Below are 21,422 nucleotides of genomic sequence, written 5' to 3' on the forward strand. Positions count from 1 at the left end.
GTCATGCTCAATAGTGAGCACAGCTTTTCCTCACCACAGTGCCAGTGGCTGACCTTGTAGCTGGGATGCGAGCAGCCTGCATGTTCCGGCACGTGGCTGCACTGTGCCGCATCCTTGCAGAGTCAGTCGTGCTGCTCTGCTGTCACCCAACTCTGTCATTGCAGTTCTCCCCGGAGCAAGCCTAGTCACTTCACAGAGAGTTGCTCTTCCAGCTGTGATCAGCTTTCTCAGTCCCATTGCAGCTAATTGGCCCCTGAGAGAGAGGAGCCTGTGCATTGCATTTTTGGAGCATGCAGGGGTCTGTCTTTTCAGGGCACACATAGCTGGCACCCTGGTATGTGCCAGGTCCCAGGAGACATCTGTGGCTGCCAAGGGTACATTGTTGAGCAGAAATGGTTCAGACTGTGCGATGAGATTCTGGAAAAAGCATTTTTCTGACTTGATACTGGTAACAGCATGCCTGTACCAAAAACCTGGACTAGCTAGCATATAGCAAATAGAAGTGCACTCATCTCTGTACTGCCATGTACATTCAGGAAGCAAAGAGATATTTCTGTGGTACAGAACATTTTCTGAATTAATTTGTTGTTCTTCAGTGTCCATATTGCTTGTGATCAATCCAGTCCATTTGTAACATAAATGTTCAGTTATGTGATGAACAGCTCTTAAGTATGGGTTGGGGCTGATTCAGACTCCGCTGAGTTATGTGGCACTTCCGCCTCTATAGCTATGTGATGTAGTGAACTGTTGATGAAAGCGTCTTGTTACACATGCTACATGCTATATTTGTATGGAGAAGGCCAGGAGAACAACTGGAGAAGAGCACAATCCACCCAAAAGGGCCTGTGGGGACAATAAAGCAGCCAGAAACACTGGCCCTTTGCTTCCAGAGAGGGTGGTGAACCTCCCTGTCCTTTACCTGTACAGGCTGGAGAGATGTTGTGTAGGAGGTGGTGGAAGGCTGTTTGTTGTTACTGACTTAGTCCCTGCAGTCATATCTGAGCTGTCTGGCTTCTGTTGTGTGGCGGTACACCACGCTGTACCTTGTCTTGGCTTGGCATGGTTCGGCCCATCCTGGAAGGCTTCATGAGATACGAGCTCATTGAAGGTGGGCTAGAGTCCTGTAGCCCATCTTTCTTGCATGTCTTTTGGGACGGGCTGGTCTGTTACTACCCCATTCTGCTTTGCAGTCACAGCCCAAGCTTAATGTGCATGAAACATTGCACGTGTGTGTGATTTTCTTACAGTTGTTGATAATTTTTAAGAGAATTTGAGAAGTATATGCAGTGAGGTAAAGACACTTCTGGTTAGCTAACATGTGCTTGCGAAATTGCATTTATATTAGGTTCTGATTTCTGTAGCACATCTTTGGGGAAATAGAAAGCACACCCAGACCTTCCATACTGCATAGCGAAACAGGCTCTTTCTGTGTCTGTGTGTTCTTCCTGAGCAGTATCTTAACTGTTGCCAAGAAACCCCTTCTGTTTACCCTTCTGCTTGTGTATTGTTAGTTACTTGGGTGCACAGCAGTGGGCTAGGTGCTGTTCCTGTTCTATGCAGAATTTAGCTTTGCATGGGTTATCATTCATAGCAGTGATCCTTTTCCATTGCATTCAAGTGGCTTTCAGGTATTTTAAAATATAATTCCTCATAGGGCCAACTTTGTCTCTTTTCAGTGAAAATCCTGAAGCGATCATCACCTGGTCACTTGTTTCCTCGTTTGTGCTTCATTTATCGTCAGTCTCAGATGGAGTGCTAAGAATCAAATTCATTTATTAACCACAGCTTGAGGGAGCCCACAGCGGTTTCTCGGCCCGTGGCATTTGTGTGGGACTCATCCATATGAAGAGGTGTCTGTCCCTGGGGCTGCCAAATTTTTCAGAAGGAAAAATCTGAAAATCTTATGACCGCAGTTATTTTGTTTTGTTTGCAAACAGTCTGGAAAATGAGGACAGGATATAAATACCTCACAAATGAGAACTGGAAAGAGTCTTCAGACTAAAGCAATTTGTCGTGCATGAAAACATTGACTAAGATGTCAGAAACGGGCTGTGGAGGCAAAAGTAGGAAAGTGGTACTTGCTGCAGTAAGTGACAGAGCTTTGCAGAAAATGAGCAGAAAAGGTATTTGTTTCTCTGCTTTTCTATTTTCTGTCCCTTTTCCTCTTCTGTAGTGAAGCCACTACTTCAAAATAATTTATTACGTAGTCGTCTGCCAGAAGTGGCTTATCTGCTGCCTGTAGCAGCATGAACGGGAAAGACTTAAGAGGAGAATATACCTTATGCCTTATAGCTTTATCACATCTGACTGGAGTTCCAGAAGTAAGGAACAGGCCGAGGAGGGCTTTGCTAATTGATAATCTATATTAGTGGTTAATGCAGCCACTGCTAATAGAAGTGCAGAAATGACAAGTTCAGGGTGTGACTGCTGCTACTGTATTAAACAGCAAATAGCTTTCACTTCTTGAGCTTTTTCAGGAGAAGAGATTGGAAACGACGCGGGAGCTTTTGTTAAGAACTTAAGTGTGTCTCTGTTACTGATACCACAAGAACATCAAGAGACCACAGCCCATTGCATAAGCACTGTGCGTATATATTGCAGAGATGGTAACTTGGCAGGAGCGTCCTCCTATTCTTGTGTCAAAAAAACCCCAGTATCTTATCAAAAAGGTCAAGCAGCGAAAAGATAAATGGGTGACTGTGGTGCATCTATGTTCATAAACATTTTTAGCACATGGGATTACCTCTTCATTCTTGTTTTTCCATTATGCCTTCTGTTTTTCTCTGGGGTTCTTTTAGGGGATCTTTTGAGTCCTGGGGATACTTTCAAGAAATTGAAACAAGCTGGGTTTTGATTCAGCCTCTGCGTGAGAAACAGCTTTCCAAATCCCATGACACTTTACACAGGATTTACAAACAACAGAATGGTTGATCAGGCTGCTAACCACTCAAGCAAAAGACTGCTCCCAATCTCTGCTCTCCAAAGAGGTGAGAGACCAACCTCAGTTCCTAGGAACTCAGTGGAAAATTACTTGCAGAAAGCAGAAACGTAAAAAGATCAGGCCCTTGCAGTTTGTGGACTGGATACTTGCAGAAAGGGTCACTTTTCCTTCGAAAGTTGTTGTCTAGTCTGAGCCCTTGTACAAAGCCTAGCATCACATAGCCTTCTTGCTGATCTCAAGCTGGTTTTAACATGTATTTTCATTATTACTGGGAGGGAAGCTGCCAAGAGTCACTCACTGCCCAGTGTGCAGCTTCAGCCCACAGTCTCCCAGTCCTGTGCTGTCAGAAATGGGTAAGGTCCAGATGCACCGTTGGCTGGATTGGCAGCAGTTTCCTGACTGGCAGCTGAAGTGGTGGAGGGGCCCAGCAGGATTTCCAGGGATCAGCCAGGAGGCTGAGCTGAAGGAGGAGGGAGCTCCATAGGGCATCCCAGCACATGTGCCTGATCGTTACTATGTTGACACTTGTTGTGGCTTGAGTGTTTTTTATTTTACAAGACATATGCCCTTTACACCAAAAGCAGTGTTGTCATCTTCAGGACTGCGTAGGACCAAAGAGTTTCCTTGCTTACCAGGAGACCGGCACTGATACTTTCCTAGCTTTTTGAGGAGGCGTTTGCAGATTCTTCTCCATGTCTTCCGGAACCGTTGCTGATTTTGTGCGAGGCTTGAGGGTGATCTGATTTATACAACTGAAACCTCAATACTGGCCACTTGCTTGGAGGACCTGGCTGAGCAGATCAGGGTAGGACAGGTGTGCTGAATCCCTCTGTGGAGGGCTGCTGAAGGAGGAGTGTGAAGCAGCCAGTACAGAATTAGGTGAGGGTGGGGCAGGTTGGTTTTCCAGATTTCCTAACAGGACAGAAGCTTTATTTTTACCCCTACTGCCCTTGAAGTCTCAGGTTCTGCAGGTGTTGTGATTTCAGCTTAATAAGAACTTGTGAGAGATTTGACTCAGTCTGCAGAATGTCTTCCTGGACACTTCCTGCACGATTGTTCAATTCACTAAAGTTTGGCCTTTGTCTGGCCCAGATGTTTGGCTCTTTTGTTGGGTGTACAAAGCTACAGACATACACTTTCCAGTTCATATTGTTCCTGTGTATACTTATAGTTCAAACAGCTGGTCTTTGAGGGGCCTCTGATTAACCACTGGGATTCAAAAATCTGACCTGTGATGTAGGTATACATTGAAACCCTCATTAAAAAGTGCGGTGCTATCCTTTGCCTCATTGATTGCAGCCTTTCATTGCAGACAGTAGCCTTGCTTCATTAGGGATCCAGGGCAAACTCCCTCATACCCTGGAGGAAGGCTTACTTTCCTGGAGGAAGGCCAAGTACCAGCTGCGAAGAAAACACTTGCCATATGAGTTCATTTGAGGATTCTGGGTCTTCTAGGGCACTAGCGCTGCATTACATCTTAGACTGAATTACCTGCATGGCTGAGAGGATGAGTTCAGTGATGTGAGCAACCATAGTGCTTGAGCATCAAGTGGTTGGATTTGTATAAGAGAGCATAAATTCTTTGCCTTTCTCTTTCTGTCTTTAGCAACTCTTTTTAGAGAAGGTTAGCTTGACTGGATTCATACAGGTTTGTCCAGTTCAAATGTGATAGGATTAAGCAGAACAAAGGGAAATCTGACCAGTGCAGGAAACTTGGGAATGCACTAAAAGGCCATATGCTTTGTTTTGTTGGGACTTGTGACTCAAAAGGGAAATGTAATACTTCCTGAGGACCTCCTTTAAATGTCCCCACTTGACCTCCACAGCACATGGATTTTAGCTGAAAGAAATGCAGTCTTCTGGTTTTACTTACCTCTCACAGTATCTGCAAAACCTAGCACTCTGCTGAGGCCTGTACCTGATTGCAGTAAAAGAAATGCAGCAGAAAGCTTGTGTAAGAGCTGCAACTTGGGTATCAGCGCTCTTTGGGTTTTCAGAAGGCCCACCTCAGCCAAGGCTTTCCCAAATTCAGTTTCCAGTGAAGTAGTATCCAGCTTTATGAGCAAGAGTAGTGTTAGGATTGGCACAGGTCAGCACGCCACTGTAGGAGTTAGAGATTTCTTTGCCTGCACAAAGAGCTTCTCTGGGTTCTGTGAGATCCAAGTTTGTAACGTGCTGGCTTATTCTTCCAGGACTGACTTTGACCAGGGCATGAGTCACTCCTCAGTGTCACCACCTCAGAGAAGCTTGTGGTTTTAAACAAGGGCTTCTTTTCTTACATCATCACTAAAAATGTCAAGTCAGCAATCGTCCCTGAAGTGATTTCACACAGGAGCCTTTTAGACTATGTCCAGAAAGCTACCCAATTTTGGCTACTTGGGATAAAGATATGTGAACCCCAGGTGATGCTTAGACTTGATGCTGAGGTCTACTTTGTAGTGTTCCTGGGCTGGTGTATTTTGCGTGACTTCCTTTTCTTTGTGGAATGAGAATTCAGTGCTGCAGAGCCCACCCCAGAAAAGCAGCACACTCCTCCTGGGTATCTGGCCTTTGCACAGTGAGTGATGTTGCACTGGCTCATGCAGTGAATGTGAACAGCCTTTTTGGTATGAGTGACAAGCAGTTTTAAGAAATGGGTGTAGGTGTGGACTAGTTGCTGCTCCTGCTTTCCAGGAAAATGCTGCTAACTTGGTCAAAAATATTTGCAGTTCTGTTAAGGGAGTAACTCAGGTTTGGTTTTGCAAGCCTTCTAGGCAGAACTGCACACCTACCTCCTAAATTATAATGGAGGAGATTGAGTAAATGGATTTTACACTCTAACTGTTATTTTGATCTCCACATGAGCAGCTGAAAGTCAGTGTTCCCTCTGTACCCTTTGGTTTCAGGAAGATGACCGATTATGAATAACCTGACAGTCGAGCCATGGTGCTGTTCAGGCTTGCCTGGATTCACATAATTTGTCTGATCCTTTTGTGATGAAACACGAAGAATAATCAGTCCTCTAGAACGTTGTCATTTCCCTGAACAAGTAAGGAATGAGAGGGCTGGGAGTGGATTGTAAGCACAGCCCATGGCAGCCTCTGTCACAAGCAGCAAGTCCTTGACACCTGCAGAGCTATGGATTTAATCCATTAATCAAGAGGGGACTGGAGCTATCTCTTCCTGCTGTATATTTTGAGTTTTTCTATTGTGTCATCAATTCCTGGTTATTCCCTTTCAGTTAGCAGTAGTTACGACGTTCCTTCCAGGCATTCAGATACTAGTGCTTCTGTTCCATGGCTTTGGCTTCTTTGGGGTTTGCTTTTTGGTAGTTTCTGTGTAAAAGACTTGAGACCTTCTACAAATAAATTGGATTTGACAAGGATATTGATTCCAGTGTTTGGTTTTTGGTTTTTTTTCACCAGGAAATAATTACCTAAACGCAAATCTATTCCTTCTTTCTGTGTACAGATAATGTACAGGAGAAGAATATTGCCTGCTGCTTCCTTTCTTTCAAAACATGCCACATAAAGGAAAAAGCTGGATGTGGTACTGGCATATCAGCCTCACCTTTGAGGGAGGAAGAAAGGTCAACTTTGAATGTTGATCAGGCACCTACTGTATTTGGGTGTGAAACTTGCGTTAGTGCGTAAATCAGTAGATCTCCAAGCCTAGTTATGAAATAATGGTGGATTCTGAGGAAATGATAAAGGGGCTTAATAGAAGTGGAGATAAAGTGCAATTTAGAGCCACTGGATCATTTTGGTAGGTCCTGAAAGTGCTCATCCCCTGTTATGCTACTGTCCTGCTTGTGTGCACAGCAGTTACATAGCCCATACCTATAAAACAAACAGACCTTACATAGAGAAAGAGCTAAATGCTTACACAGTGTTAGTTACTGTAAGCTAACCTCTGTACTTCCTATATGGAAAAGTTACACTGATGTCAGATACAGTGAGATTTTAGTCTTTATGGTGAAGCCAGCAGAACTCATCCTGTTAATGTTTTCAGATTTAAGTATTTCTGTGTGTGTGTGTGTGTGTGTGTGTGTGTGTTCAGAAACAATCTGTTGACGCTGCCTTCCCCTCACCACCCCCAAAATACACTCAGTGAACCAGGAAACTTTTGCTTGCATTCAAGAGCAAGAGCTGGTTCTCAAAAAGAGCGTACTGCTGACTGTCCTGAGTACAGATGTTATGAATATGCATGGCTGATCTTTTGGATACAGCTCCACTGCATCATGTAGGATCAGGCACTGCTGTTACCCCTTGCCCAGAGGGAGAATGGAAGTGGAGGGAAGCAGCATGCAAGAGCATTCTGCAGTCAGGCTTTTGAATTTCACAAATGCTTAGTCCATGCCAGTTATTTCCCCACCTCGGCTGTAAAAGCTCAATTTCTGATCAATCCCAATTGGTGTCTGTGTTTGGGGGTTAAAGCTACCTTAATAGTAGGATACCAGGCAGAGCATTTTCACCTTGCCCATTTTAGGATTATTATACAGTGTTCTCATTTAAGGAGGCTGTGCATTCAGTTAAAGAGTTGTTTAAATGTAACATAATTGGGAAATGACCATTCTCTGGCAGGGGTGAAATATCTAACACATGTCTCCAAGTCACTAGGTCCCTATTAGTTGTCATTCTGTGATGCACATCTGCTTAACATCAGACTCTACCTTATTCAGCTGAAAAAAATAAGCTGGCTGTTGCTCCCAAGAAAAAGAGAGCAATTAGAAACCTTTTTCAGAACTCCCTTCTGTGCCTCAGCTCAGTGGCAGAAGAATCTGCTTTCTATTAAAGTGATAAATAGCATAATTGGAGGTGTAAGCAACTCCCACTGTAAAATTTGTCTTTGTCAGATATATAAAGCATTGATTTTCTTTGTTTGCTGATGCAAAACTCCACTGGTATGAAGCCGTAGCCTCCCATCACCCTGCTACCAAGCAGAGGTTTGTGCTAGCACAGCTGGAGTCTGTTTCACATGTGTCAACTTTGTTCTCTCACTGCAACGTTTTGACTCCTGCCAGTGCATATGGGAATACCCCTACCCTGTTGGCCCAACGTGTGAGCCACTTAAGAGTTCCTGGTGGATCCTATTACGCGGAGGATTTTATTAAGTATACAGTGATGAATTTATCTTCTGGAATCCTATTACTAACCCTCTGAAGTGAGTCATTGGTGTCCCCCAGAAGATGTAATCACCAAATTGTTTCTAAACACTGCTTTAATGTCAAGCTCCACAGTCTTTCCACTGATTGCCCCCATGAGCATATAGAGAGTACTGAATAGTTATCTTGCTGGAGAAGAGATGCTGCATGAAACCAGCCCCGGGGAAGCCAGACTTGCCATAGGCACTGCTCATGCAGACTCCAAGATGATTGGGAAGTGCTTCTCTCGGATCAGTTAACAGTAGAAGCTGCTGCAGAATAAAACGTGTGGGGACCATTGGTGTGAAGGCCATGGCAGAGGGTAGAGGCAGCCTTTCCTGCCTTTGTCTAGCTGTCTATGTGAGCAACAGCCAAGCCTCTGGAACAGCCCCAGCTTTCTAATCAAGTCGGGCTATTTCTTGTCAGCTCTTTACCCTTCATTTTCCATTTCTCTTTTTGTCTCTTTCTACTTATTTTTCTTTTCTGCTTCTCTTGTCCTCCTCCCACATTCTGGTTTGGACGATCCAGCCCTGGGCACTCAGATATGTAAGCCAAGTCTTTTTGCATGCCGTAAGAACAGTTGCCAAGCTTGTACCCTTCATTCTAGGTCTTTTACTGTGAGCCTGGAAATGCTGTTGGGCAAAGGGATTAGGAGCCCTGAGAATAAACATTTCCAGCCACACAGATTTTGCATCCTATGATCCGCTTCCCAGTCTAGGAGACCTCCTAAAGAGGTCTTCCCATGTACAGTATGAGCAGTCTCTGCATCTGTCAAGTTTCTCTTGTGCACAGAAAGTCTGAGATCTGCTGCTTTCCATTTATGCCTCTTTTCCCTAGCTGTGGCCCATTAACATCATCTGAGTCTGCCTAGGTGGCTCTTTGCCACAGCTCATCTTATTCAGCAATCTGCATGCATAAATGTCCACTTTTTTTTTTTTTTTTTTTTTTTTTAGCAGCCCCAGGAGACACCAGCTTTCACTGACGCCTTGTTTTCCAGAAAGACACTTCCATTGTCTCCCCAGCTATATCAGAAGTGGTGGTAGTGGCCTGTCTTTCAAAATCAATGAGGCTGCTAAATCAGTTCTGCTGGTTGTGTTGTGCTGGGTTTTAACTTTGCCCAAAACAGCCTACTGGTTTGTTCCATGCAGCAGTGAATGTTTTGCTCACCAGCAAGATGAAAGGAGCTCCGATACACATTGAAGACTGTAAGATGGGCCCCATGCAGTATTTTGGTCTGGGCTTCTGCAAGATGTCTGCATGTATCTATTTTTTTCCACTTTTTTTCCTAGTGAGATTGCAAATGACTCAATACTATGTATATATTAATCTTCATGAAGATTTGTGTAAAAAGTATTAAAATTCAGAGCAAAAATTTTCATGTTTGTTTTGTAGCAGCCTCAAAACAGGCCCCCTCAGACCCTCTTTTAGATAAGAGCCTTTGCTCACCAGTGTCAGCCAAAAAATTACTTCACTGTGCTGCTCGAGAGTCTGTCCAGGGCTGAGCCACCCTGATGCCATGGCAAGTCTGACCAAGACGGGGCAGGGTCTCCTCCAAGCTCTGCCTGCTGCTGCATGTGCGGAGGCAGCTGGTCCTGCCTGCGCAGCCCAGCTGATCACGGCAGCACCGAGGAGGGGCTGGGACCTCTACCAGTGCCTGCCCTCCAGGAGCAAGGAGCTGCGGCCCTCTCAGTACAGGTCCAGGTCCCTTCCTGAGGCATTGCCGTCCGGTTGGGTGCCTGTCCTGTGGCGGCCAGCTGGATGCCAGGTCTAGCTGGTGACGTGGAGTTTTCCAGTGGGATGAGGAGTTGTGGGAGGAAGGAATGAAGTGAAGGTGGCAATGCTCTGCAGGGTGTCCTGCAGAGGTAAGTTTTGGAGTGCATATGCCTTTGGTCCCTGATACTCTGAGCCAAGTGCCTATGCTTCTGCAGAGGCTGTAAATAATTTATTTCTGGAGGGTTTAGCTGGTTTTCACACCACCTGTGGTGCTTGCTGTTGGAGAAACACCTTCCAAGCCCGAGAAACCATTTGACCATGTGGCAGCATGTTCAGTAGCTTTGTCCCCAGCCTGTAACTATGTCACTGAAGAGTTGCTGCTAGCTGCTCCCCTCTCTGGTCTGTGGTAATTACGGCAGCAAAAGCAACTTATTTCTAGTTCATTATACCATGTATTGGCAGCATGAAATCCCGTGTTGCTTCACCATCTGTGGGACTGAGCCCAAGGCTTTCCCGTCCTGCTGTCATGGAGTGCTACCACGGCCTTGCAGGGATGCTACAGGGCTTCCTAATGGTGGCTGCTGCTCTGCCACTGCTGTTCTTGCATTGTCCCTTGTATTGAATGAAGTTCATCTGCAGCACTAAGTGAAAAAAATTAAGACACTTTGAATTCTGGCAGTTCTTCCATTATAATTAAGCTGTCTGAAAGGATGCCTCAGGGAGAGCAAATGCAGCTTGGCTATTTACGGAGCTGGCTAAGGGAGAGCTTCCTTAAAACTTCTCTATCTTATGACCTATAAATTGTATTTAATAGCTAATCTGTCACCTCAGGTTCTTGTATCAGAAAAGATAGTTTCCCTATTAATTTGACTCAGCACAGCATATTTACAGTTCCTCAGTGTGGAAATACTAGTCTGTTAATGCTGCTGCCTCTTACTCTCTGCCTCTTGCCCTGGCCCATAGATCTTCCTGACTTAGCATTACTCTTCCTATCGTGATACAATTTCAGTAAAAATAATCTTTAGGAAGGTTTCTGCTGCCACTGTTTTTGAAAGTCATGAAAGGCTCATTTCTTCAGGGGCGTAATTTCAATAGCAAAATGTGGTTCCAGCTGAGAGGTGCTGAGCCAGCTCTCTTCTTCTGATTTGCTTTCTTTTTATATCTAATCTCTAGATAGCATGGTCAGGAAGAGGTTAATCATTTGCCTTGGAGAAGGGAATTAAAATCCTCCATCTGTGGGGCATAGCCAGTCTGCAGGTGGGAGCCAAGCAGGAATATACCAGTTCATCAAGGTGAGGCGAGTGTCCAGGGTGAGGGAAAGCTCCCTAACTTGTGTAGCTTCTGGGGGCAGATGTACGACTTCACAGGGAAAAGGTGGCAGGACTTCCTGGTCCGATGCTGGGTGGGTTGGAGAGGTTCATCATGGCCACTCTGGGCACTGATGGGAAGCCACCACTGTCCCTTAGCTACTCCAGCTGCTTAATTTAAGCAAGTGTTTTTCTTCCAACCTTGATGTCAGTGTGCATTTCTGTGCGCTTGTAGTGTGGAAGAAGCAGCTGCTTAGAACAGTTAAAAGAGGTGGGCTTGAATCTGCAAAGTCTTAGGTGAATTTAACCCCAGAGGTCCGCTTGCTGTATGAACCTTGCTGCGGAGTTGTGGTCTGAATCACGTCTCATGCGTGCAGAGCAAGAAACTCAGTTTTTACAGCTCGCCTTGCATTCTCTGGGGGTTAGTCTGGTGTCTTTATCAGTGGTGTTGCACTGAAGCCTTTCTCCAGCTCTGTGGTGTCCAAGCTGGTTGGCATGACCTGTGAGGTGCTTTCGGTTGCACGCCTTGCACTTACCATGTGGAATGCCATTTCACGGAAGAGATCTTGGTGTTGTGCCTAGGGATACTGTGCCCAGAACACTAAAGTGTGCTTGCTCCTTAAACAGAAAGCACCAATATCAGCGGCATTGGAGGGCCATCCAAGTCATAGCAAGAGGGGAGTAGCAAAATAAAATAAAAGTATGCCACACATGTGGCTCCAGTGGTTGAGCAAAGCAAAAACAGAGGGAGCATACCTTTCTTCCTGGAACAGCTGAAGGGGCCCCACCTACTTGCAGCCTGATGGTGCGGCGAGCTGCTCTTCCCCCCCATCACACCACTCATTGTAAAGATCATGCCTATTAGGAGATAGGAAATTTGAACAGGTGATCAGGGAGCTCAGAATTCACTGCATGAACAAGAACACTAGCCTGTGGGAGCGCATAGCCAAGGATAGGAAAAGGGTGAGGCTGCCTCTTTGTTGGTAGCACAGGGCTACGCCATTTCAAACAGCAAGGACAAGTGTCCTGAGATGCTGTGTCACCATCTCAGACGGAAGGGTGGGCTGGATATTTCCTGAGCTAGGGTGCTAGGGAGGGGTGAAACCGGTCTCTCTGCAGTCACTCACCCTGACTGCTCCTTTCTGGAGGTTTGGAAAAGATGGCTGTCATGAAACTGGGTCACAGCAGCAGCTGATTAGCAAAGGAGATGCACATGCAGGGACCACGGAGGACTCGGGGTCAGGGCTTTGTAGTGAACAGCCACGCTGAGGCAGCAGATGTGCGTTAGGCAGAAGGCACATACCCCTGCTCTTGGCTCCTTGCCCTGCTGTCTGGCTGTGTATGCTCTGGCTCTGCCAGGTGGAAGGAAGGCCTGCATCCTGGTAGATGCAGTGGTCGAAAGAATCTTGATTCTCAGATAATTTGTCTTGTTAAATACAGCTGTTTCTCAGTGGTAAGAACTCAGGTTTTCAAATAGCTATATTTATTTAAGATGTCCCCAGGGGACAGAGGGTCCAGCTGCTGAAATACTGTTGTCTTTGCTGCAGTCCCAAGGTGGTTCGGGGCTCAATAACAAGTGATGTTGTGCTAGAAGGACCCTGATGCCGCACAGTAAGAACTGTGCTCTTGGGAACATGGTATGATTGGCTAGGCAGAAGTACGTGAAGATGTTGGTGACTGCACTCTGGCCTACTGGTATTGCAAAATAAGCAGCAGAAGCACTTCCCTTCTCCCAGCTGAGTTCTGGCTGCCAGTGTAAGTTTTCCAGCAGCAGCTATTCAATGACTGTTTAGCCTGGAAAGAAGAGACTGCAGAGTCCTCATGGTGGCTCAACCTGCAGCATGGTTATGTCAAGTTACACATTCTGCTACTGATCTCTGACGGTGCTTTGGCATCAGCCTGCAGAGTCTCAGCAGTCTGTTGCTTTGATGTGAGCTTACTGGGTGGAGGGTGGAACAGAGCAAGCATTTGTTTGTAAAGTTCTCTGCAGGTGAATATCATTGTTTGTCTGCTTTCTTAAGAGCTGCTATGCACAGGATCATTGGCTGTGTTAGCAGGACTTGGTGTAGCTGTTAAAGTAGTTATGAGAGGTGACCTGAGGTGTGGCTGCCTACAGAAGTGCTGCTCTGGGAGACAGCTCAGGCTGGTCCTGGAGGGCAGTTTTCTGCAGCGATCACTTTCTGTGTTTCCTCAGTGGTCTCTGCATCTTTGCAGTGCCATACTTCCCCTCTACCAGGTACACACACACACTGTATGCTTCAGAGAAAGAGATAATCCTAGCCCTGTTTTCCCGAGTCAACCTCGTTCCTGCTGCCTCCACCTGAGCTGCCCTGAGGGGTGTAGAAGAACTGCAGAGAGTAGGTTTTCTAGCTGGTAGTCACATTCTTTCTCCAGAGTGGCCTTTTGTGGCTTTGATTTCTAGGACTGGGGCCATCTGACTTGTTTTCATGAATACTTGTACTTATTTTTTCTCTCTTATCCCTGCAGGCAGCGTCCTCAGCACTGAGCAGTCTGGGCCATGTGTACACAGCCATTGGGGACTACCCAAATGCACTGGCTAGCCACAAGCAGTGTGTCCTCCTTGCAAAGCAGTCCAAAGATGAGCTCTCTGAGGCGCGGGAGCTGGGCAACATGGGAGCAGTGTACATTGCAATGGGGGATTTTGAAAATGCAGTGCAGTGCCATGAGCAACATCTTAAGATCGCCAAGGAGCTGGGGAACAAGCGGGAGGAAGCTCGAGCCTACAGCAACCTAGGCAGTGCTTACCACTACCGGAGAAATTTCGACAAAGCTATGTCCTACCACAATTATGTGTTGGAGTTGGCCCAGGAGCTGGCTGAGAAGGCCATTGAGATGCGAGCTTATGCTGGCTTGGGCCATGCAGCTAGATGTATGCAAGACCTGGAGAGGGCTAAGCAGTACCATGAAGAACAGTTGCACATCGCTGAGAGCCTGCAGGACCGAGCTGCTGAAGGCAGAGCCTCCTCCAATCTAGGTAAGGCCCTGACATGGAGCAGAATTTGTCAGGGAATGCCGTGACTGTCAGAGCTGCTGCCAGGATACAGGAGGTTTTCTGTATGCTATTGTCTTAAGTACCCCAGTTTCACCAGGCTGTCTTCATAAATTAAACAGGCACTTGGCAGATTGTGTGCTGATGTAATGTATCCCATGTTCAATTATTAACCTGCTCAGAAAGACACCAGAAAGCACAAGCTCATGGCAAAAGGGAAATGAAAAGGTAAAGTCCATTTGAAGAGCTATTTAGGTGTCAGAAATAAGTGTAAGTCTTGCACCAGGGCAGGAAGTGACCTGGTTTATTACCTGGCCATTTCTTTGGGAGCTTGTCAGCTGGAAATGTCAATGTGTTGCTGCCTTGTAAGTTGGGAGACACATGGGTCAAATCCTAAGTTTGTTTTCAGAATGTACCCATTAAAATAATAGAATGTGGGAGTCTTGTGTTCTTCTAAGGAGAGAATTGGCATCCTGCTGGCAGACTGGGAAGGACTGAATTACATCAGAGTGAAGTCCATTCCTGCTGCTTCTTCACAGTGACAGATGTGGAAGCGAACAAACATGGATTTCCATCTCTGCCATGGGATGTGGCGTTTGTGCTGCTGATGTTCCAGCTGTCATTAAGGATGTGTTCTCAGCTGGCTGGGAGTGGCAGAACAGGGCTGTTGCTGGTATAACAAAATATGTGTTTGCTGGCAGCCCCTGAATCTCAGCTCTTGCAGGCTGCCCCACGCTGTAAATTAGCTTCTGTTTCTGCTTGGCAGTTGGCACTTGGTTCATTTGTAGATGCTAATTGTACTCTGATGTTATCAACAGCAGGTAATTGAAAAGGGCTTGATGAATTACTTAATTTCTCTTAATAGCTAAGTCTTCAGAGGCTGAATAAAGAAGATAAGGTGAGCTGGAGAAAACGAAACAGTCCTAGCTTTCTAATTATTGTTGCGAATCTCCTCCTCTACACAAATTGGGCAGATGTGTGAGGCAAAAATAGGTTTGTGAGGCAAAAGCGCTTGTGGCATGCGTAGCATTAGAGACCAGTGAGCATTGATAACATTTCTGTTGGTATGGCAGAGCACCCAACAGGCAAAAGGGCTGGGGGGATGAAGCCTTGCATCTGGCTTCCTCTAACCTATGTAAGGGCTTTTGCAGAGAACAATAGCAGATGCATCTAGCAAAGCACAAACTACATCGGCCATCTCTGCTGCCAGCATGGGACTGGTCTTGGGGAGATGCAGAGATGTGAGGGATCCACCAGTCTGTGGCAGGGATAGAGGGGCCCATGTGGAGGAATGGGACCTTGGGTTGTCCAGGCAGGGAGCAGGGCGAGGTGTAAGCTCTGGGTCCTTGGTGGGGGAGACGGAGACGTTGTCCTTGGCTATGCTTGGGGAACACACTGGTTTCCCAGCTCATGGTTGGGACTGAGGGAAAGTTCCTCTTGCTGTGAAGCTTAACTTAATGCATTTTGTTTCCGGTGGAAGCTGAACAGGGGGTGTGCAGGCTGTTCTGATGGTGTAGTTACTGGGAGATGGCACGGCTGTGTTCAGCCATGAGCACCTATAAAATGGGGGTGGGTGTGCTCTGAGCAGCACTAGCAAACATCCAGAGATCAGAACTACTTTCGTTTGCCTCCTCTCCAAAGCACTTGCTGCTTTCTGGAGAATTGCCCCAGTTCTTTCTGAGCAAATCCAGGAAACTGAGGAAATGCAGTCTCGGGAAATGGAAGCTGTCACTTGGTTTTGTTTTTCTTCCCTACATCAGTGTGGTGATGAGCCATCGTGGGTTTTCTGTATTGTCTCCTGTTTTCGTGAGCCCTTTGCCATTGGGCAGACCACAGCTCTTTTGCTAGAAGAAAGAGCTTAATTCAAGTTCTGTAGGATTTCTTCTAATTGCCTGTATGTTCAATGTAGTCTGTCTCTGTCTTACTCAGCATCACAAAAAACCCCCAACAAACTGGTACAGAAATGGTGAGACAAGATGGGTGTAGCAATATGCTGCAAGTGCTGATAGTCGCTGTAGTTGCTTTGCCTCATCCCAGAATGAAACAAACGCTGCTGCAAAAGAAAGCAACTTGCTCTTGTTCCTCAACCTTCACAGTACTCACTTGCAGTTTAAAGTCTCTCACCGTTTTGCTGGCTCAAAATTAGTCAAGTTGGGACTAGAAAATTCATCTAAATACCATTATTAATCTGCTTTCAGCATGTAATTCCAGAAATTTTTGTAAAAATACTCAACCAATCAAACAAAAAACCAACCAAGGAAAGAGCTTTGGTGCAGCAGAGAATGTTTTTCTTGTGTTGGATTTAAGCCTAAATATAACTTCTGGTTGGTATGCTGACTCAGCCACTCTACACTTTGTATTAGAATAGTTTTCCTAGCTTCTGAGTGCAGGATCTCACGTTTCAGCTGTTATTTGGCTATATTTTTATGTCTTCTCTGTCAGAGTTAAGTTATACTGGAGGAAGAGAACATGCAGTTCTTGTTGAGAAAGTCTATTGCTGCTGTTTAAAATGCATCCAGTACCAATTAAAAAGTCAAGTCTTAATTGTCTTTTTCATCTAATCCACATGCAAAACAAAACCTCATCAAAATAACCATGCTGACAGGCAAAAAAATGTAACTAAATGTGTGTTTCCAAGCCAGAATGTTAAGAGTTGGCCTCTTCGGTGAAGCAGCAGACATTTTCTGTTTGCGTTTCACTGATGTAGATGGAAAGCTCTCTTAAGTATGCTATCTAATGCTGAGCAAGACAGACATGGAATATAACATAGCCCAGCTGCTGTAGTGCTTTGCAGGGAGATATAATGCGCTCTGTGACTCAGTAAGCAGAAGATAATGGACTGAGGGCAAGTCACAAGTTATCAAGCCCTTCACAACAGAGAGATGTGGCGTTTAACCAGAAGTCTCAGATTGTCAACCTCTGCAAAGCAGATGGTGTTTCCAAATGCCAAGGCTCCATGTAGAGAGCTGGCTTTCCAGCCTCTGCAGCTCTTAAGGGTTCCCATTGCCACGGAGAGAGGACACTTCAGATTATTAATAAAACACAGTTTCAAGTCTCTCCCTTGGTGCTTAGCATCTCTTTGCAGTTACAAGAGAACTTCTATGCCTGCCTATCTTCATGTGCTTGTCATGTTGTCCAAAGGTGCCAGGTATTTTCTTTTGAAGCGTTTTTGCAGTTAGGATCAAAAAATGATGGTTATGTTTGGCCATCTCTTCCCCAGTTGCTGAAAGACTAGCTAACTTGCCCAAGACCCTTTTCCCTCATCTCCGACCTCTCACAGGCGCGCTTATCCAGCCAGCTGCATTGCAGCAGAGCATGCATCAGAGGATGATGCTGTTAGGCTCTGCTGTCTGCACCAAGGAGGGGGCTGGGACATGGGTGAGCTTCAGAACGAGGTTTGCTGTTTCAACTTTCAGCATGTTTGCATTTCATTCTGAAAGAGCAGGTTCAGTCAAGAGTGATGTTACCTCAGTCTAAGCTGGAGGCCATGGTGCAGCTGTGACCCCATCACGACGCAGAGGTTTGTTCTGCACTGGCTAATGCTAGTGGGAGACTGGAGGTCCCTTTAACTGTCATAATCACTTGCTGGGCTCCAGCACAGGAGCTGCAAAGACTGTTCCAAAGTTCGTCTGACACATTCTCTCTCCTCTTACAATTTGTTGCCTGAACTGGAAAAATCGGTGATTTGCATAGGCAGAATGTAGCTTTTATGGTGATTTTTCTGATGTCATACAGGTTTCTACCCAGTTCTAACTGTATTCATCATTAAGGAAAGAAAGCTTGTGGATTAATGTAATTTGTGCCATTTTTGGTGCTTTATACTGTATAAGGTAGTAAAGGCTTTCTCTGGCCGTCTCCCCTCACGTCTGCTGGGTTCCTGTCTTGGGTCTGTTCTACTGCATCCTTCGTGTACTATTACAGAACATAGTCTAGCTGCCTGACCATAAGACGTATCTTTTATTTTGAAGTCAGTAATTATAGCTGTAAGAATGAGTCAGAATGCTGATGTTTTGAAGTGACAGTGTATTTCTGGATCCTTCTTCCTTAAGTGCCACAACAGATGGGTGACAGCTCGAGCAAACAGCTCGAGGAGAGCACAGCTTTGTTCTCTGTTATGCTGCTTGGTTTTGTCCTGGATATCTCCTGGTAAACATTTGCTCACTGTTTTTCTCCTTTCTTGGCAGTAAAGAGGCTGACTAAAACCTTTAGAACTGTGAAGGCTTCATCTCCCATCCATCTACGAACCTCATTTTTGTCTGTTGAGGAATGCACAAAGAGAGAATATATTTGGTAGGTGATGATTTTGGAGTCTGAGTCAGAACCTTTCCTTCCTGGGCCGTCCTTTGTAATTACCCCTGGCAAATGATCAAATGTACCAGGAGGTGCTGTGTGGGGTCTCTTACCAGGTTCCTCTTTTCCCAAGAGCAACCTTAATTTTTTAGATTAAATTCTGGGAATTTGCTCGAGCAGGGCTTGTGACAGAGAGCAGCCTTTTTGGTGGACATAGTATCCAGGGTGAAAATCCATCCAGGGTAAAACCCCATCCATAGCCTCTCCATAGCGTGGCAGCACTGGCTGTTTCAGTAACCTGTTGCCCTAATCTCTAGTATGAATTTTACTTCTCTGGCAGCTGTTTGCCTTTCAAAGCCATGCTCTGTGTCTGACTTGCTATTGTCCTCTCCCACTTTCCTTTTCCTTCATGCAGGACAGGAGAGGTTTGTGTCCTGAGGCAGGAATTCCTATTATCTCCAGCCCCACGTACCCCTTTTCTTATCTATCCTCAGGTATAGTATGAAGTGGCAGTGGGAGAGAGTCTGGGTTGGGTCAGTGTCCCTGACACTCTCTCCATTGTGAGTTCCTCCATGTTGAGGAAGAGAGGTAATTACAGTGAGCATAGGACTTCTCACTAGCACCCTCATCTTTCATCCACCACTCCTGTGGACACAGCGTCTGAGTTGTCAATGGCATTTTAATGGTGACCACTATGCACTGACTTTTCCTCACAGTGAAGTGGAGTTTCTTCAGAGTGCTTAAGCTTTGAGGCTGAGCTGTGGCATCCTATCTGCTCACTAGGGCCTCCTAAATTACCTTGGATACCAAAGATTTTTCCCTCTCTGTCAAGTCAGCTGAGTGCCAAAATAATCTCCAGCACTAACAGAAATGTTGATCCAATGATCCAATGAGTATAAGAGGGCTGAGGTGGAAAAGTAAGGAGAGGAACTTTGTGACGGCAGTAGGATTCACATCTTAAGGCTGATGATCCATGGGTGGCCAGAGGAACATCAGCCTGATCGAGCATCTTGTGCTCTGCACACAGCAGTGGTCTGGCCTGAGGACTGTAACAGCTAATAGATACACTAGTACAAGAGCTATTTAGAAGGATTTGGGGGGCACAAGAGAAATTGTAAGCTGAAGGATGGATTTCACACCAAGCTCCTGACGGTATCTCTTAATGCATTTTTTTAATGTACTAGGTGCTAAAAGCAGGAATTTGCATTCCACACTGCTCCCAACACCTCTTGCAGAGAGCAGCTTTGCAGATGTTTTTCTCAGCCTAAATTTTCCCATCTCAGTGCCATGTGCACAACAGAAGCACCAAACCACAGGCCAGACCTGCTTGGGTGTCATCTTGGTATCTAAGGTATCAACTTGGAAACTGATCTAGATTTGGGGAGATGGATGTTAAATAAAGTATTTATTGCATGTTCCACGAGCAGAATCCCTTGCAGCCCAAAGTGAGCTTCTCTCTTCCCTAAGAGGCATCTGGTCTGTTTCTTGCAGTTGTTTTGTTGCCAAAGGTTGCAGCTAAGGAGCTTGCATCATGCAGTACATGGGAAAGAATGTGAAACAGCTCACACTTGACATGGCTCACAGATAAAACATACATGAAACTAGTAGCAAGGTGTAGAGTCATCATCGCCTGAGAGCAAGGCATGTGTCTGCAGTCCAGGGCCAAGGTTGTCTCTGGCTTTGACAGTAATTTTAGGTGTATAGCTGAGGATAGACTGAGGATGGGAAAACACAGTTGCCATTTGATGGGAGGGAGGCAGAGCAGTATGCTGGAAATTAGGGCAGGGATGGCAGCGTGTACAGAAAGGATGATGGGAACCCACTGAGTAGCAGCAAGACAGCAGGGGAGTGAACTAGGTGATTGCTCTTGTTTCCAGGCGCTAGGGCAGCAAGGCTCTGTAGGTGTTAGCAACCAGTCTGTGGTGCCCGTGCATCTCTGGCAGACTATGTCCCTGTAGTCTCTCTGTAAGATCTAGGTGGTTGTGTGTTTCCGGCCATGTGGTGGGAAAGGTCTGCATGCCATTCTGAGTTCCTCCAGGTGTCTGACTTTACAGCCAGTCTTCCTTCTGCCTGTCCTGTTACTCTGTGTATCAGGCTGTTGGCATCTGCAAACCTCAGGCAGTTGTGGCTGATAGCTCCTGGCAGTGTCCTGGTGACATTTTTCCTACTCTGTTCCTTGAGAAGTAAGGCTATGTTTTATTTCTCAGCATGACACTCTTGGCATTAATGAAGCATTAGGAAATGATCTATGAATGTGCTTTTTTTTATAGAGAGGCTCGCTGATGAGTTCATTCACATCCTGCAGCAGCCACTTCTGCCTGGGGTATTATGGGTGATGTCATGATTTGGTGGTATAAGCATTTTTGGGAAGGTGGCCTAAGAGCTAATGGTATGTGTGCTGTGCAGCACCATGGCAGCGCAAGCTGCAACTCATGGGGGCAAACAATGTGTTTTTGAGGCAGCGTGTGCTCCAACAGTAAGGGATGTCCATGTTCCCAGTGTAATTCGTTGGCCCATGAGTGGTTGTTGCTGGCCTCAGGTACTCTCCCAGAAAAGCTGTAGAGGCTCAGAGTTACCAGGGGAATCAATGATTAAACTGAGAGACATGGAAGATGCCTCCTGTGGCATTGAATCCAGTCTCCTGTTATTGCACATACCGTGTAATACAAATACCATGATTCATAAACTAACCATGTGCCATTTTAACAGTACTGTTTTGTTTGTGTCACTATCCTACTATAGGGCTGTTCTGGAGCCTTGACACTCTGGTGGTGAATATAATTTCTAGGGTTGATGCCCCTCTGTGATTACAGCAGCATTGGTCTGTAAATTGATTAGCTCTCCTGTGTCTAACAGGAATTGCATTTATCTTTCTTTACTAGAAATACATCAATTCACTGGATAGCTCCTTCTCTTCTCACTTCCAGATGATGACTCCCTGCCCTTGTAGTCTTGAAGTCCATGTCTTCACATAGTTTACTGCTGATTTTCATCACCCCATTCTTGTTGCTCTGGTACATACGGTTGTCCAGTCCTTTC

The 21,422-nt window shown here is 45.8% G+C and overlaps 1 protein-coding gene across 6 annotated transcripts in view; it reads left to right on the forward strand.

Annotated features, from left to right (window-relative positions):
* Positions 1 to 21,422, forward strand: part of TTC28 (tetratricopeptide repeat domain 28) — a 213,822-nt gene that overhangs the window by 147,291 nt on the left and 45,109 nt on the right. For 4 of the 6 annotated variants that reach the window (XM_030025985.2, XM_041126303.1, XM_030025987.2 and 1 more), the window contains one exon: positions 13,571 to 14,078. In XM_030025985.2, coding sequence (XP_029881845.1) covers positions 13,571 to 14,078 — 508 coding nt within the window. Of the gene's footprint in view, positions 1 to 13,570; positions 14,079 to 18,277; positions 18,384 to 19,631; positions 19,735 to 21,422 lie in introns of those variants that run through there. The other 2 variants (XM_030025991.1, XM_030025992.2) reach the window with 2 other exon arrangements.

This window comes from Aquila chrysaetos, chromosome 9 (assembly GCF_900496995.4).
Source record: "Aquila chrysaetos chrysaetos chromosome 9, bAquChr1.4, whole genome shotgun sequence".
NCBI lineage: Eukaryota > Metazoa > Chordata > Aves > Accipitriformes > Accipitridae > Aquila > Aquila chrysaetos.